This window comes from Lupinus angustifolius, chromosome LG16 (genome assembly GCF_001865875.1).
Source record: "Lupinus angustifolius cultivar Tanjil chromosome LG16, LupAngTanjil_v1.0, whole genome shotgun sequence".
Lineage (NCBI taxonomy): Eukaryota > Viridiplantae > Streptophyta > Magnoliopsida > Fabales > Fabaceae > Lupinus > Lupinus angustifolius.
Genome location: NC_032024.1, coordinates 2698692 through 2716588, shown reverse-complemented (window position 1 = coordinate 2716588; position 17897 = coordinate 2698692). Strand labels below are relative to the sequence as shown.

General features: G+C 31.5%; 3 protein-coding genes and 1 long non-coding RNA gene across 6 annotated transcripts in view; 2 read left to right on the top strand and 2 right to left on the bottom strand.

The window, feature by feature from the left end:
* The window catches only part of LOC109329807, a 25977-nt gene extending 10320 nt beyond the window's left edge, over nt 1-15657 (bottom strand). The window contains exons 1-2 of the long non-coding RNA XR_002105584.1: nt 15648-15657; nt 12638-12639 (exon numbers count right to left, since the gene is read on the bottom strand). This is a non-coding gene — a long non-coding RNA (uncharacterized LOC109329807). The remainder of the gene's footprint in view (nt 1-12637; nt 12640-15647) is intronic.
* Nucleotides 2239-6812, top strand: LOC109329805 (heavy metal-associated isoprenylated plant protein 7-like). 2 transcript variants are annotated; one of them, XM_019563642.1, is made up of 5 exons: nt 2239-2429; nt 2596-2734; nt 3136-3332; nt 5105-5201; nt 6315-6812. In XM_019563642.1, exons 1-5 carry the CDS (start codon nt 2421-2423, stop codon nt 6641-6643), a joined length of 771 nt encoding a protein of 256 aa, XP_019419187.1. In that variant the 5' UTR covers nt 2239-2420; the 3' UTR covers nt 6644-6812. The 2 variants fall into 2 exon arrangements, with proteins under 2 accessions (XP_019419187.1, XP_019419188.1); XM_019563643.1 differs by lacking the exon at nt 2239-2429 and adding an exon at nt 2488-2506.
* On the bottom strand, nt 7979-11257 carry LOC109329804 (SNF1-related protein kinase regulatory subunit beta-2-like). 2 transcript variants are annotated; one of them, XM_019563640.1, is made up of 4 exons: nt 10879-11257; nt 10037-10215; nt 9802-9964; nt 7979-8508 (listed from the first exon to the last, which is right to left on the bottom strand). In XM_019563640.1, the coding sequence occupies exons 1-4, from the start codon at nt 11059-11061 to the stop codon at nt 8182-8184; spliced, it is 852 nt and encodes a 283-aa protein (XP_019419185.1). In that variant the 5' UTR covers nt 11062-11257; the 3' UTR covers nt 7979-8181. The 2 variants fall into 2 exon arrangements, with proteins under 2 accessions (XP_019419185.1, XP_019419186.1); XM_019563641.1 differs by lacking the exon at nt 10879-11257 and adding an exon at nt 10572-10753.
* Nucleotides 13944-16459, top strand: LOC109329803 (trihelix transcription factor GT-2). Its single transcript, XM_019563639.1, has 2 exons — nt 13944-14283; nt 15263-16459. The coding sequence occupies exons 1-2, from the start codon at nt 14066-14068 to the stop codon at nt 16029-16031; spliced, it is 987 nt and encodes a 328-aa protein (XP_019419184.1). The 5' UTR covers nt 13944-14065; the 3' UTR covers nt 16032-16459.

Genomic DNA, 17897 nt, shown 5'->3' with positions numbered 1-17897 from the left:
TATATATATATATATATATATATATATATATATATATATATATATATATATATATATATATATATATATATATATATATATATATATATATATATATATATATATATATATTTATATATATATATATATATATATATATATATATATATATAAATCTTTATACCGGTGGTGGTGGGATTAAAAGACCCTAAGTCGCCATGTCTATCTAATTCTTATATTATGTTATTACATTTGTATGTTACTATTGGTATATGTTACTGTGAAGAATATATATACACTAAAGGTGTAACAAATTTTTACATTGTTATTATATTATTTATCATTCATTTTTAATTATTATTAAATCTTAAAATAAAAGTGATACAAATGAATAACAAATGAAGTACTAACTATGTATAAGTCTTTATATTGTTGATGCATAGATATTATATTTATTATTACTAATACTTATTATATTAGACTTAGCTTCATTAATTGATATTTAAGTAAGGTTTGAATTCGAAATTCAGTCACGGCTAACTGACAATAAAAGATGTCAGACATCTGTATATTTAAAGAGGATTTGTCAGACACCTTTAAAGCCACACAATCAGTTGCCAAACACAGACTTAAATGAATTAGTTAGGTTTAATTTTACTCTTGTTTGAGCCAATTTAAATAAAATCCATATATGAATACCTGATTAATGTGGGTGATAAGTTTCTATTTAATTTAAGAGAAAAAATGCATATTCTTAGTTTAGTTTGATAAACTGTTATTTACCAAGTAAAAAATCTACCAAGGAAAAATCACATTTTAACATTGTAATATGCTTTTTTTTTTTACTATATCTGATTTCCTGAAATTGGGAGTTGGGACCTCTCTAGCACATTTCAATGTCATGCATGAGTCATGGACTGTGATCAATGTGTCTCACTGTTTCCTCTTTAAATCGCATAATATTAGGACATGGACTAATGTCTATGCTACACCCTACACCTACATGCCATTAAAAGAGAAAATGAAGACTAGTTATTTGAACCATACAAAAATAAGTATCTAATGATAGCCTAGGAAATTTTTGTATTATCATTACTGTATTAATTATGATTCATTTGTAATTACTATTAAAATAATATAAATTAACAGTTGATGTACTAGCTCTGTATATATAAATTTCATATGCTAGTGAAAATATTTTTCTCTCTTCAAACAATATATTGAAACTTTGATATTGTATTTGATGTATTTTTATCTACCTCACGTATTTTTTCATCATCTTTTTTATATATATGTTTCTCCAAAATACAGAGAGAAATAATGGACACGGTACTTTTGATGTCCATATCACATTTTCCATTTTTGAATATTGTTGAATGACTGAGATCACTTATTTTGAATGGTGTCCATAGCCAATTAAAATGTGACTTTTTGTTATTCTTTATTTTAGAATTTTTCTTTTATTCATGTGGCAAAATGTGATAGGCTTGAGACAGAGAATATGATAAGGTTGAAGACAGGTGATCCTTGTCCGGTGTTGAAAGTGTGCCTTCTCAAACAGCTATTATACAACTGGGATCTTCGGTACAAAAAAACATATTTCTCTGTCCCTAACCAATAATATTGTACCTAATAATGTAAATTTGTTAGTTTTATTTTTATGAATTTTTATTTTACATACGTGTCATTTTTCAATTGGCTGAGACAAGAAATAAGAACAGAGCTGAGGACAGTTGATCTGTTTCTGCTGTTATATGAGATGAATTTTGTTAGTCATTAATCATTTGTTTGTGAGTTGAGTTTGAAATGAGGAAAAAAAGAAAACAAAAATTATCTCACAAGTATATTTCATGAATCTAAATTTTTTTCTCTCATTATATTCCTCTCTAAAATCCAACTCAAGAATTTGTATTTAATAATAGATTACCATAACCTCTCAATATCAAATCTCCTTCCAACTTAGGTAGAAGTTAGCAAATTAGGCACATTATACATGCACACATATATATATGTGAGTAGTGTAATTTGTATAATTAAATTTTTACAAATTTCTATTGCTATAAATGTATTTATATATGCATCTAAAAAAATATTAAAACACTAACAACAACAATTGTCCAAAATGATCCTACATAAAATATTACAGTAAATATATACTATTTACATTCAATTTAATTGTAAGCTTTAATTTGAAGATGCTGAGTCAGCTATATGGTACTATACGTATAACATTTCAACATAGATTTGTAGAGTCCCTCACATTACTTAAATGTTCTTCTCCTATCCTAACATTGCTACCACATACAAAGTGAGACAAGGAAAGAGAGCAAAAAGTTAAGAAAGAAAACAAAAGGGAGAACATCAATTGTTGTATATATTACAAAACCAATCTTCTGTTGCCAATAAAATTTCTGAAGCAGCCATATCCTATCATCATAAAAATGGGTGAAGTAAGAGTTATCTTTCACATTTTTGTGTGTATATTTATTCTAAATAATTTGTTGCTTTGGAGACTAATTAGACTATGGTAGTAATTCAATATCATTAATGTTATGATATATATGTTCATGTTTGTTCTATGCATTTAAATGTAAATGTTCCATTTTTCTGTTAAAGGAGGACAAGGTAGAAGAAAAGAAAAAGGAAACTATAGAGGAAAAGAAGGAAGAAGAGACTCAGGAGATAGTACTCAAGGTTGATATGCACTGTCAAGCTTGTGCAAGGAAAATTGCAAAAGCATTGAAAGGATTTGAAGGTCATTTTTCTCTCTCTTTTCAAGTTCCTGTTCTAAGATTAGTGATATTCATAAATCATAGGAGTTTCTGCTATTATCTACTGAATTGACACCTTAACCAACATGCAACTTGTAAAGTTTTAGTTTTATGGTTTAGTGTCAGATCAGCTAGCACTTTTATTCTCTTTTCACCCCTTTCTTGTTAGAGGGATATACTATTCATGATTGATTTTGAATCTCAAAATATACACGATTGAATATATTATTCTAAACTGTTACTCATAATTTATTTTCACATGTCTATCCAAATAGAGACAAAAGTACATCATTGCATTCATGGTTAGAAAAAGATAAAGGTTTAGGTGTGAAGATTAAGAGTAAGTGTTGTTAACTATTTTTACATTTTCTAATTATTCTTTTAGGAGTGGAAGAAGTTACTGCAGATAGCAAAGCAAGCAAAGTGGTAGTGAAAGGAAAGTCAGCAAACCCTATAAAGGTTTTGGAGAGGCTACAAAAGAAAAGTGGTAAGAAAGTAGAACTCATTTCACCTTTGCCAAAACCTTCAGAGGAGAAGAAAGAAGAGATCAAAGAACCACAACCAGTGGAGAAAAAAGAGGAGGTAAATCATTAATTCTTCTCTCTCATGCTCTCAACTTGTTTCTTGTCTTGGTATAATAACTATTTTGAGTCACATCCAGCATAGCAAAATGATGTAGATATTCTTATGCAGTAATAACATGGCATTAATAATACCATAATGTGTGTGGTTTTATTGCTTTTAATTAGTGCAGAAATACCATTTCTTATTATTCAATTATATGATATTTAAATTGACTTAGAAAAAGTAATACAATAATGTAACATAACTTATGAGACAACAAATAAAATCATCTCGAGATATTTTCGATAGTAGTGTCTCATAAAATATACTTTTAGTCTGATTTATGGTTAATAGAATCATTGTATTTCTATATAATATGCTTGGACATAGGTTTCTTGTTCCTGCTAAAAGGGTTGTTAACTTATTACCACAGTGGATTGATGCTGGGGCATGAAAGTAACTAAACAAATTCATCAAAATGATAACTATGCCACTCCTATAAGGCACATGAAACGAGGTAAACTTGGAGAAAACAAATAGGTTAAACCCCACCACTACTTTGCAACTTGCAGCAAAAAATGGGTCACAAACATTTTACCCTCATGGTTAATTTTACTGTGCATGCATATATAGTACACATATTTTGAGAAGATTGAGGCCACATAAAATAGAAACATGGTAGCATAAGCATGTGATGTGGGTACATAGGGAGGTTAAAACAACAGGTGCTATCCATTATCTAGTGGATGATATCAGCAAGGTAAGGTAGCTCTCTAACACTGTTCCTCTGTGATGTCTGGTTTTTGGGGTGAGGATTGTAATGCTTTATTGCTTTTTTCATGTACAATTACAAACCCTATGGCCCATATCTGAATTGGAAAAATTGATAGGGGCACTATTGGCCTCCTCTTATTTATTCTTTATGGACCACTTCACAATAGATATGAATAATTTTTTTTTTTTTTTGGGTATAATTAAGAAGATTCTTCATTCGAGTAAAGAATTAATCTATTTAGGAGTATTTTTTAATGACCTATTACATGAATGAAATATTTAATCTTTTAATATATCTGGGGATTTAGTAAAATGTTAAATAGTATAGAATAAGATATGGTTATGGTTTAATATAAGATTAGGATAAAAACACAAATCTTAAATTAATTAAAAAGATAAATATTGTTTTAAAAATTATCAGGAGCCATTCCAAACATCATGATAACACATTAGTTTTTATCTAATTATTATGATATTTTCATAGGTATAAAAGTTCAAAAAGTAAATATGAAATGTTATGATATAATATGGAGTCTTTGATAGTGTCCAATATACATGTATGTGGTGATTATTGTGAAGTATTTGTGGTTCCTTCTTAAGTAGTAATTGTTGGATGGGATACCTGTCGTTAATGGTGTTCAATTCTTTGTCACAAGTCAATTATATATTGACACATGAATAAAAGAAAATTTTTAAAAATAAAAAGTTATAAAAAATAATACTCTGATTGATTTGAGACAAAAATTGAAACACAGTTTGAGACATGTGATCCACGTCCCACGATTCTACAACACACTATTAATCACATATAAAAGAAATTACATAGGAGATTGTTTGCTGTCTAGCACTCTAGTGCTTGAACATATAGCAAGGGTTATAGACCTATATTTATATGTAATGCAACATTATGTTATATGTGCTAATTTGTGCCTATATAATGATATATTAGTTATGTATTTTCTGATGGAAATTGAATTCGCGTGTCATGTTTTTTGTTTTCTTAAATTGTTTGTCAGGTAAGTCCTCCTCCTGTAGTAACAGTAGTTCTGAAAGTTGGAATGCATTGTGAAGCATGTGCTCAAGTTATACAAAAGAAAATCCGTAAGATTCAAGGTACAAAAATTATTCTTATCTCTCTTATTCAATTTGAATCTTCATATTCATATGTCATGCCCATTTTGTCCCTCTCACTTGTGTATTATTACACAATAACAAACATGTTTTAGATCAAGATATATATATATATATATATATATATGGTACTCACTTTAAATTATGTAAAACTTAAAAGTATTTTCATCAATTAATGGTTAATGTTATGAGAAAAACTTATGACCTATCTAAAACACATGTCTACGATGATGTCCCATCCTCTATCTTAAGCTAATCATATATTGTCACATGAATAAAAAAAATTTAAAACAAAAATTAACATTATAATTAATTTAAGATTTAGAAAATAATAATATTCGGAACAGATGATCTTCATCAGTAAAACATATCATATTTGGACAAAAATGAACATTTTCCTAGTTTTAGGGTAGTTAACAGCTTCTAGTGTAGGCATGGAAATTCATAATGACAAACATGATTGTTTATAATTTCTACTTTTTGGGAATTGTTTACTTGTTTGTATGTGTGTGTTTAACTACATTGAAGGCACTGCAGTGTGGCTCTCAGATTGTTGCAAAGGGCAATATTATTAAAAGCTAGATTTAGGAGCTTATTATTTACTGGGTTTTTCTTAGTTAAGCTATAATCTATGGCGCTGATCTCGTTCGATCCTTACAAAAACGTGGGAGTTTTCATGCAACTTTTTGACCGAAAGAACCATGATTTTATGATTCATTATTTTCCAAAGCTAAACTTTTTTACTATCTTAACTAGGATAAGATTCCACTTTTTTTTATATTAATGCAAGTATGCAACATAAAATCTCCTGTTTAGTGTAGTAAATAAATAAATAAAAAGTACATTAAGACTCATTTAGTCTATTGACTAGACTTAAATTAACTATAGTTTAAAAAAATATATGAATGTAATATCTATGCACTTTCAGTATAAAAATTTATACATAATTACTATATCATTCATGGTTCATTTGGATTGCATTTTTTGAAGAGTCAACAATGATTAAATATGAATGGTAAATACTAAACCTTTCAAAGTACATACATAGATCACAAAAGCAAATTTTGACTAAAGTAATTGTGAAACACACACTAGGGGTGGAATCAGTGGAAACAGACTTTGGAAATGATAAAGTGATAGTAAAGGGTGTGATTGACCCTACCAAGCTTGTTGATTATGTGTACAAGAGGACTAAGAAGCAAGCTTCAATTGTGAAGAATGAAGAAAAGAAGGAAGAAGAGGAGAAAAAGGAAGATAAAGAAGAAGATAAGCAGAAAGAAAGTGAAGAAAACAAGGGAGAAGATGATAGTAATAAAACTGATATAAAGAGGAATGAGTATTGGCCATCAAGACACTATGTTGATTATGCTTATGCTCCTCAGATTTTCAGTGATGAGAACCCAAATGCATGCTCTGTTATGTAACCACTGATTATAATGAGAACTATTTCTTGTGTTTATGAAATTTAAATGTGTATTTTCTTGCCAAAGGGTGGCTATAAACACTTGTGCTACTAAGTGTTGACATGTACAATGAATATTTGTCTACAATTTATGTACCTATAGCATTAATATTAATAATTTCAAGTCTTCATGTTATGCACATTTAATGGAAAAGTATAGGCTTCACTACATTAGCTTCTCATTTTTTCCTAAAAACATTAATTGGTTGAATTGTTTGTATCCGATCATGATTGAATCCTTTGATTATCAATTTACAAGGCAAATAAGCTGATATATTTTTTTTGTACTACAAAAGTATCCCCACATTTTGGTAAGAAACTAATCTCTTTCAAGATGTGCGACTGCTCCTCCCAACAAGTCTCACTCCTAAACTTGAACCTACTAGGTTTATGTATTTAAATGTTCATGAAGTCCTCACTCTACACATTCCTTTCCAATACTAAAACTTTTCACACATACACTTAACACATACTTGAATTCCCAGCATATGTCAAAGCTTGGTGGGGCTGTGATGTTAAATCAAGATATTTGGTTTGATTTGATCACAAGTATTATTCTGACTTTTGGGTTTCTAGCTATTGATGTTCAAAATGCAACTACCAGGAACATAATATGGAGAATTTTGAAAGCTTAGAAGTTAAAAAATGCAACACTCATACTACCAAAATTTCACAACTATTGTGTTCAAGATATGAATATGCTGTTCTCCATAAACTCACAAGATAACAATCTAGGGAAGACAGTGAATGACCTTAATTCTTTCTCATAGCAGCAAAACTGCTTAGTGCAGAGTCACACATTGTACAGTACATTGAAACGGTAACGTCAGAACAATTTGCTGCACCTTATCTAGAGGCTTTTGGTCATGATATGCGCCCTGTACGAGTACATGCACTATCTTGGACCACAAGGCCATGATGAGCAACATTTCACTGAAGAAAAGGTTGGGACAAACACATGCATACAGAAGGAAAAAGGAGAAAGAGGTTGATCTTAGTCACAGAGATAATGGAATTGTGGTACCATTACTGAAAACTGGATAGTGCAGAAAGCAGATTAGGTGTCAAGTAAATGTCAATGTACATTCTCTCCAACTTGAAGCACATTGAGTCTTATAAATTTTTTGGTGCATCATTACTCATCACAAAGGAAAATGATGATCTCGCGTAACTAATAATGGTAATAAAATTTACTCCCACGTCTTTTAGTGGGACTGAGACTTGGTTGTTGTTCTATCATAAAATTTACTCCCCCCCAAATATTAGTGGTATGATGATTAAAACTGAAATTCCTAGAGAGTAGCACCATCAAATGATTTAAGAATTGAGACTACAGTATGACGAATGACCATCAAGCAATTACATTATATGTAACAGAATCTTGATTTTCATGCAATGATCCTTAAGGAGCTTAGAATTTCTTTCTTTTAACTGTACTACTTGAAGCTATATTAACTAGTAAAGGCGTTGAATATTACACGGTCCACATGTCATTTATGTTTACCTCTGCAGAGACTTGTACAGCACCACGGTGACATATTTGGCTAAGAACCGATGAGTTGTACCCAGTGCAACCACTGAAGGGCTACCCTTTTCTTTCTGCATGTAGAGGTGATTGAGCATTACATGCTGAGGTTTTGATATAGGGGGCTGGATTTCCATATTTGTCGAAGGGACATTAAGAAGTGTCATTTGCAAGTATGGAGGAACCAATGGTGGATCCTTTGCGTAATCTTCAGAACTAAGCTGTGAGTTGCTATAACTAGATTCTGGCGATTTAGGAGGTTCGAAGCTAGAAATGCTTCCAATATCTTCAGGAACAAAATCCTGCATATAATAAATAAAATTCTTAGTCCTAATTTAGATATCAATGCCTTCTAGCAGAGCAAAACATAATGCAGACTCTACTTCAGATATGCATGAAATCAACTTCACAACCACTCTCCCTTTCCATGTCTATAAATCGCAAGTTTTACACATCACAAGTTCACAACATACGCTTTACTAAAGTGTGAGGAGAAAACTTCATAAATATGAAGCTACATGGCAATTAAATGATGAAAAATGGATAAATATTCTGTAACAAGTGATACAAAAGTCAAATCCATGCATAATAAGAACGATCATCCAAAAGTTAAAAGACTTACAAAGCCACTTAGCTCCAAAGTGAGGCAAAAATACAAAGACAAAGTTAGTAATGCAGATCACATGTACTGTACAAATTACCATATTCTACTTTTATCCTAGCTAGAGAATAATGTTCATGCAGCAGTATACAAATTTCAATATTTAATTTTCTTCTTTTACATTGTTTTCCCCCTTAAACTCAAATTTACTTACACCAACAGAAACTACGACACAGCCAGTCTACAGCATATGAGCCTACCGAGATCTGAACTCCAATTCGTAATGAGTTCCATGCCAATACAGTGATTGTCATGTATAAATGGAAAATAAACAGGTATCTGAATATAAGCAAAATTTAGTCTAGTACTTGTACCCACAAGATAGCCTCTCCTATGAGCCCAGTTGTATACCAGTGACATCTAGAAAAGGAACTGTGCCCTCTATGTAAGGATTAGACATACAAGTTTATAAGTTAAAACAATTTTTTCTATTAGTATGAAGAAGCATGGTCAAGCAAAAATGAGTTGCACCTCCAAAGAAAAAAAGTTCGATACCTATAAAGGAGAGAAAAGTGAAATCAATTACAAGTTTACAGAATATAATATCATTTACAATTCAATCATACAGGGTTCATTTTGTGCACAAGTCCCTTGTCAACTTGCAAAACTAATACTCCTGAAAATAAGTTAGCTATTGACAGCGGCACGTTTCTTTTCAAATTCAAACAAAAAAGTTATGGATGCATATAATCACCACCAGAGGGTGAGTCTCGGTGCAACAGTAAAGTTGTCGTTTAGTGACCAAGAGGTCACAGACTCAAGGGTCCAAATCCTGAAAAATGTCTATCCAATTGTGGGGTAAAGCTGCATGCACCTACCATCCCCAGACCCCACTGGGGTGGAAGCCTCGTGCATTGGGCCACCCTTTTTTATATAGTCACCACCATAAGTATCAAGTTTGATAACAAATGTCAATGGTAAACTGGTAAAGTACCTGTAAGTCCAGAGTGTTGTAAGCATTCCCAGCCTCATCTTGGGCCCAAGGCAAGTCAGGTGCATACCTCCACTGTCCATCCACAATAAACCTGAACTGGTAAACACCAGATGGCAGTACCTTCATTATAGTGAAGTCCTTCCCTGATCTCTGCAACGGAATTCTGATGAACAAGAATATTAAAATCTAAACAACAGTTACATCAACCTTTGAAGCAAATAGAGAAGACATTAACCTTGTTTTCCAATTATCCCATGATCCCTCCACAGCTACCTCTTTCCCTTCATAACTCCAAGTAATCATTGTTGGAATTCCGAGTTCACAGTACATATCTTCATACCCGGAACTAGTTTGCATCCAGGAAGGACTTGGAACATGCATCTCATCAGGTCTTTGTAGTGGAACCACTGGCACCTAAAACACAGAGGAAAGGTAATGAATGATTGAAAACTTATGAGAATAAAAGATTCACACAGCAGTACATGAAAAACAAGCCACAGCCAATATAACAAAATTCAGAACCAAGCTTAATAGAAACCAAATAATAGGCACATCAAATGTAATATGATTGAATTTGATTTGGACAAGAATCTAGAAAGATGCGAATATAGTTCCTTTCAAGTAATACAAATAGAGGAAGCAACTTGCGTCCCTATTACAACAACAATAAATTAGGTTCCTATACACATCACAAGTTGAAAAGCATGGAAGTGATGGAATTGTAAAATAATATATGAACAAAAAAGGTTTAGAAAGTCATAATTAAGTACCTTGTGGACTTGCATCAAACACCGTTCGTCCATAAAATATCTCAAGAAAAATAAAAAATTGCAGCCTGAGCCCACAGATTCAGGTTCCAAAATGAATGCAGTGTGACCTCACTTGTGGAATCAAGGCATGATAAGATTCAATAAGAACAAAACCCAAGTGAATTTGGTTTGACCCTTGATTATTAATTTATAAAAAAAATGAACTTTTTACAATAGGCAGTGAAAAAATTGAAAATAGTGAAAACCCATTTACCCATAAATTGTGAAAAAGTGAAATAGAGATAGAGAAGAAGGGAAAGTTAGTTACTTGAGGAGTGAACATGAATGGAGAATGAGTAACTCTAGGGCTAGCTGAAGGAACCTGACCCATCATCATCAACAACTCAGAAGGTGCAACAATCTCACATTCTTCTTCACCTTCATGGTTTTGTTGAACCTCTGAAAGAGCATCAACATTGAAAACTTGTTCTCTTTCATTCACATTTCCCATTGCTTGTTACTGAGAGAGAAAGAAGAAAGACCCAGATGGTGAAACAGAAAAATGAAATCAAAGTTTGAAACTTTGTGGGGTAATGAATGTTGGGTGTAGTGGAAGGTGGGGTATGATTGGTCACGTCATTATATTATTGATTCACGAGGTTGCTTTCTTTTGTTTTGCATTTTCAACAATAATAACTGATTTCTCTCTCTCTCTCTCTCTCTCTTTCAAGCCATTTTGTTTTGTCTTTGTATTTGTGATTACTATGATTCTTCTGAATCAACCATTGAGGATGTAGTTTGGCATTGACATTGAGGGAAGAGGGGTTACCATATTCCCCTGTCGTTTTCTTTCTCAGTGGTTAGAATAAACAGCAGAAATTCAAATAATGGAGAATTCTGGTGTCTGTTGTTTCAATTATTTGTTGTATCTTGTAGCTGTGTGTTTCTAATCTGTTTTTACACTTTTTTAAGTACTAATAAGAATATCTCTTACCTTTTGAGGATAAGAAAGTAATGATTTTTGGGTGCATGTATGTATTTCTGAATTGTAGAGGTTATTTATTGACTTTATTGTATCTAAAATTACATTTTTTCACAAATGAAAATTTCAAAAACTGATTAATGATGTTTTTTATTGGAAATCAAAATAGATCAAGAAAAAAATTAGGGTTGAAATTAGTTTTTACTTCGGTTGATTACAGTGACACTTTCTCTTTTTTAATCAATACTAGTACTAGAAAAATATTATCTACAAAAATAAGTGTATGGTAATTACTCATATTAATTGTTGTAAAATATAAAGTTGTTCCAATTGCTCATATTATTAAGAACTAATTTAATTATTTAGTTTATAAAACATAATTTCATTTTTCTCCCATATCCTAATTGTGTAAAGAACTTGTAAAATAGCATATTAGTTAGCATTGAAAAGAGGAGTGACAAATATGGTAGGTGAGTGGTATTTGTGAAACTAATGAAATAGTAATATTCTTGTGCATTACACCAAATACTGGCCCATGACAATCAGCACCAACTCAAGCAGAAAGTGGCAACAAAAGACAACGTCGGTAATTCAATTTTCATGTTCAATACAATAAACTTTTCTGACACCATTAGACGTTTCAACCTGGTTTGGCCCTAAAAAACACTTTTTGCCCATGAGGTTTCTACCGTTAACCCTCTTGTCATTTAGTTGTTTTAGGGTTTGTTTGGGAGTTGAATTTTGGAGGGGAATGAAGGGAAGGGAAAGGTTTGGGAGCCATGAAATACACTTGTGAGGTGACTCTCAAGCCTTCCCTTTTCCTTCATTCCCCTTCAAAATCCAACTTCCAAACAAACCCTTATCGTTGTCATGAGGTTTTGTTCTAGCATGACATATATAATTACTTTAGTTTTGTTACCCCTCTACTATTTTTGGTAGGTTAGTATGGTTTTATGTTTAATTGACCACTTTAATCTTGATGTTATATTATGTTACAATGCTTAATAACTTCAGAAAAGTTCACCATAATGATGATATATGGTTTGTTTACGAGATAAATTTTGGAAAGAAAGAAATGGAAGATAATATTTTGGAGTCATGAAACAGCTTGCAGTATGACTCTAATGTCTATTTTTTTATTCTTTTTATTCCAAAATTCAACTCACAAACGAATTCATAGTTGTATCTACAGGGAGAATAATGTTGTTCTATGTTTTGAGATTAATTTGTTCCATTCCCCTGTCTTAACATTTCCTTAATTATGCTTGATTGCAAATAAAGGTGAAAACATGTTATACCATTTATCCGAATGCTATTACCTAATATATACGAGATTCTACAAAGTTCAACCTTTTTGTATCAAACTCATGCTTTTTAAAAAGCCTACTTAGTTTAATAAAGTAGTCTTTAGGCAATCTATCATATTAAACATAACAAACTGACTTATTTAATTATATTATAAAATAATATAAATGTATTACTATTTTAATATATATACACATGTAATTTTAATATAAAATATATATATATATATAAATAATTTAATGGTTAAGTTAGATGGATCCATTTAAAAATATGCATATTAGCCTATTTAAATATATATACATTGACCTATTTCAAAATTTTATAAACATACATTTAAATATGTTAATAAACCATGTCAAACTAACCTCAAGCTTTGAATGTTTTTATACAAATAAATAGGTCAAACCAAGACCTTTATATACTACATTTTACATAGGTTAAAATTCTTTGAAGTATAGTTAACTTGTTTCCATTCAATTATAACTTTAACCATAAATGAACAACTAATTCATAATCAAGAGTATAAAAAAAACTTCATTCTAATGACCATTTTCTCTTTCCCTTGAATGCCAACCTTTTTCTTCTCGTGCAAATAACTTTGATATCTTATTTTTGGTATAATCGACATAAGGGTAGGATATATTTTATTTTGAGAAAAAAAATTCAAAATTTATCTTAATAAAATAGGTGGTGCCATTTTAATCTAATCTGTGTACAAATAATATGATACTTTCATTACATCAAGTTCCATATAAAATAAAATAAAAATTAAATATTTACTAATAATATAAAATTGTTTTCATACTATTACTACATTATCTATTATTTATTTATTAACTACTATCTATTTTCACCATATTAAACTCAGAAAAATTTGTATGAAAATAACAAAAATAAAAGAAAAAACTTATCTCCTAACAATTCAAGAATTTTATATTATTATATAATTTCATTTATCTTAAATTATTATTAACCTTCTAAAATAAGTAATATAAATGAATAATAAAAAATATTTTTGCATTTACCATACATAAATATTTGGAACAATAATATATAGATATTACACTAATAAAAAAGTGGTAAGAATGTTGAATTTTGGGCAGTACTTATTTACCAAGTAGGTAAGCAGCAGTAACGATATTACCATAGTTCCCATTTTGACCTTTCCAAAACCCTCGCCGCTTATTTTTTACCATCCCCTCTTTCCCTCCACCGTCATCATTCTCTTATGGACATCTTCGCCGCCGCCCACGTTTCCCCATTCCCAAATTCCGGTGATCTCATTTACGACCCTCTCTTTTCCACCACCGACCTCCTCTCCCACCGTCACAAGCTCCGCCCCATCCGCCCCCATGGTAATTCCCCCCCTCTCCACAATGCTCACTCAACTCATAACCTTCAACAGCGTCATCTTCAACCCCAAGATCCGCTTCTTCATGGATCCGGGTCAATTCCTTTCTCCATAACTCTAATGTTTATTGCTAAGTGCCAAAGTTATTTGATTTTGTTGTACTATATTTATTAATCTTTTTATTTTTTATTAATCAAATTTTAATTTTTTTTATCTTTGTTAAATGGGGGCAGAGCATTAACCAATAAAGTAACTTTTTTTCTTCAATTTTTAATAGAAGAAATGGATGTCTTATACTATAGCTTATCAACTTTTACCTTGTTTTTTTGGAATAGTCCGGAATTATGTCCCAAATCATATCCTGAATTAATAAAAACATGTTATATCAATTAAAAAATAGTAGTGATCCATTACCCCATCGTAGTCAAATCTAATGGTTTCAATTAACATGTAGATTTAAACCATTAAATATCCATAAATAAATAAAAAACTTTAACTCATTCCTAAGTTAAATATTCCATTCTTTTTTTGCTTTCTTCTGGATATGATTTGTGATATAATTTGATTTTTCTTTTGATGTAAGTGTTTGTATCTTTAACTCGTGGAACAAAGATACGTTGTCCTAAACTATATCTCAAAACAATGTGGTCATGACATAATAATGTATAGTTTTGTCCCAGCTTCACTAGGGAAAACATGGAACTTGTACAAAGTAGCTGTTACAGAATATACTCTTGTCCTTTTGATGATGCTCAATTGCACATTATCATAAACTGGCCACTAATTTGTTTCATCTTTCTTTTTTATATATGGAAGTTTGTAACTTAGATAAACACAATCCATTTACTCTCTTATACTTGGGTCTACACCCGTATCTTATAGTTTCTGCCATTTGATTATAGTTGGTTATGTCATGTTTTTTTGTTCACCTATACTCTGATTCTGCTACATACTCTAGATGTTATGTTTGGTGAGATGTGTAAATACTAAGTAGCATTTTTCTTGGGGTTTGGCATATGGAATAACATTAATTTGAGATTTTGTTTGATTCATTCTTTTATTTTTTTGTTTCAGCTCATCTTTGGATGATGATGACGACGGAAATTCATCAAGAAGTACTACAGAACCTGGCTCTAGAAAGAGAAGCAAAAAGACGGCGAGAAAGCTTGAAAATTTTGTACAAAAAATGGTAATGAAGGTGATGGAAAAGCAAGAGCAGATGCATAAGCAGTTGGTGAACATTATAGAACAGAAAGAAAGGGAAAGAATAATGAGAGAAGAAGCTTGGAAGCGCGAGGAGATGGAAAGAATTAAAAAAGATGAAGAAGCTAGAGCAGAAGCGAAGTCTCGTAATCAAGCCATCATATGCTTCATTCAGAATCTATTAGGCCATGAAATTCAATTCCCCCAAACAGCAGAAGTAAGCAGCAAAAAAGAAGAGCATGAAGGTGACACGAACATCCGAAGAGATTCCATCATGGATCCAAATAACAGATGGCCAGATGTCGCAGTGCAAGCGCTCATAACCGTAAGAACTTCCTTGGAACCCAAGTTTCGTCTTACCGGATCGAAAGGATCAATATGGGAGGAGATATCTGAAGCAATGCATAAAAGGGGCTACAGCCATTCTGCAAAGAAGTGTAAGGAGAAATGGGAAAACATCAACAAGTACTATAAAAGAACAGTGGGAAGTGGCAAAAAGAGGCGTCAGAATAGTAAAACTTGCCCTTACTTTGATGAATTGGACATTCTTTATAGAAATGGTCTCCTCAATCATGGAAATACCTTGAGCATTACCAACAATGTTCCCAAGATTGAAAAAGAGGAAAGTAAAACTCAATAATCATTAATATGGCTTATGTAAAATTTTCTTCTCTGCCATAAACTATGCAGTTTATATTCAGTTCACTGAGTTGATTTTTCTTATGGTGGCATAACATATTAAGGCCACAGAAATGTTGTAGATCAGTTTTAAGAGGCTGAAATACATTCCTCCATGAAAAAGAAAACTTCAATCAAGTATTGGGTATGGTGATGGAATCTCAAGTTTAGAAATTACAAAGCATGATCCAAACCAAAAGGAATTCTATTAACCTGAAGAGTACAAAACCATTTTAGATTTTCAAGTTCATCAAATGAACTCAAGAAATGGTCATTCCTTCTAGAAATAAAAATTAAAACGCTATAAAGATGGATTCATAAGAATTTTGTATGCATTTCAATTGTACCATGTTATTGTCTGTTGGACTTTTGTAGAATGGACATGTGAAAAGAAAATCTTACATATTGTCTGTCTCAAGTTATTTAAATCTTCAATAATATTTCTGTCATAGTTAAGGTTTTGAAATGAAAATACAAGACATTTAAAGGATCTTAATATGAAAAGGTTGTGTGTTAGGAATCAATAGATAACATCAAATTCTTTATTAGTTTATAATTAGTCCAAAGTAAAATAACAAAATACATGAAAAATGATCTCCACGTGCTATATAAGGTGTGAAACCTATATCTAGAGAATTTGTCAGCTCTAGAAAAATGCAGGGACTTAAAGTAAAATAAACTAGTTTATGACAAACCTTGATTCTTCTCCCAAAATAATGAAACAAATTATAGTGGGTAGACATAAATTAGTCAACTACATTTCTCATTAGTACATAATTAATTATATCTTATTCTGCATAACAAAAAAAGCTTGAGTAGTAAATAACTCATGGTGGATGCCTACATCAACATCAAGAGGTTACCTAACACATAGTTTTTCTAAGTTGAAACTAGCTTGTTCTCTTTCCATTGGGTGCAAACTATGAATTAAACCAAACATACTAATTTGTTAATCACTCTTAGCACCAAAACATAAAGAGTTTATGCTGCTGGAGCATAGTCATAACCACCATCATCATCATCATCCCCTTCAATGCAAGTAGCTGGAGCATACTCATTCTCTTCATGACCTTCATCATTCTTGCACCATGGAGCAATGACCTTGGAAACCATTGACATATTTTTAGTGGAATGCAACTATAAGATACAAGAGCTAAGTGGTTTATGTTGAGTTTGAGTATTGGAAAACATTTGATGCATGGTTATATAAAGGGAAGGGAAGATGGTGAACTTGTTTTTGGCACGAGGGAAGTGTGGATTTATGGTTTTTGGTGTGAGCATGACCCAATTTCAGAATGTGTGGTGCTATCTTTTGGGACAACTCAGCAAACACGTTGGAGATACTAGCCATGTATGACAGAGAATCCTTCATTGCAGCATTGGGTCATTTAAAGTGTCATATTCGTCCCTTCATTTGTAAGGGATTTTCTATATGGATGTTTTAATTTAACTAAACTTTACTTTAATAGCTTTGGTGACAATGATTCAATAGAATTGATGACTATAAGTTTATGAAGTCTTGGCTTAGAGTCGAGTGAAACTCGATTTAGTAGAATAAAATATTGTATGAGTGATATTTGTTAAGGTTTTATTTCAAAACCAATTGGCAATAAGAGAAGTTTTTTAGGCCATGACAATTGGAAAGAAGTTGAGAGCTCTGACTTCGATACCATATTAAAGTTTCATCTCAAAACCAATTGGTAATAAGAGGAGTAACCAAACAGATATTTAAACCATTCTTGAGATAACGAGATAGGCGATGTAAGACTTACTTTTCAACGATATGCTCAATAAATTCATGGGGCGAAAGAGATTGTGAAGGCTAGGT

Excerpts from the sequence above, each read along its gene's own strand:
- LOC109329805 (XM_019563642.1), top strand. Across the intron at positions 2,735-3,135 it reads AGCATTGAAAGGATTTGAAG|GAGTGGAAGAAGTTACTGCA; the intron begins GTCATTTTTCTC and ends TTATTCTTTTAG. Across the intron at positions 3,333-5,104 it reads CAGTGGAGAAAAAAGAGGAG|GTAAGTCCTCCTCCTGTAGT; the intron begins GTAAATCATTAA and ends ATTGTTTGTCAG.
- LOC109329803 (XM_019563639.1), top strand. The coding sequence starts at position 14,066 with ATGGACATCTTCGCCGCCGCCCACGTTTCCCCATTCCCAAATTCCGGT. Across the intron at positions 14,284-15,262 it reads CCGCTTCTTCATGGATCCGG|CTCATCTTTGGATGATGATG; the intron begins GTCAATTCCTTT and ends TTTTTGTTTCAG.
- LOC109329804 (XM_019563640.1), bottom strand. The coding sequence starts at position 11,061 with ATGGGAAATGTGAATGAAAGAGAACAAGTTTTCAATGTTGATGCTCTT. Across the intron at positions 10,216-10,878 it reads CATTCATGTTCACTCCTCAA|GTGCCAGTGGTTCCACTACA; the intron begins GTAACTAACTTT and ends TCTGTGTTTTAG. Across the intron at positions 8,509-9,801 it reads ACAACACTCTGGACTTACAG|GATTTTGTTCCTGAAGATAT; the intron begins GTACTTTACCAG and ends TATTATATGCAG.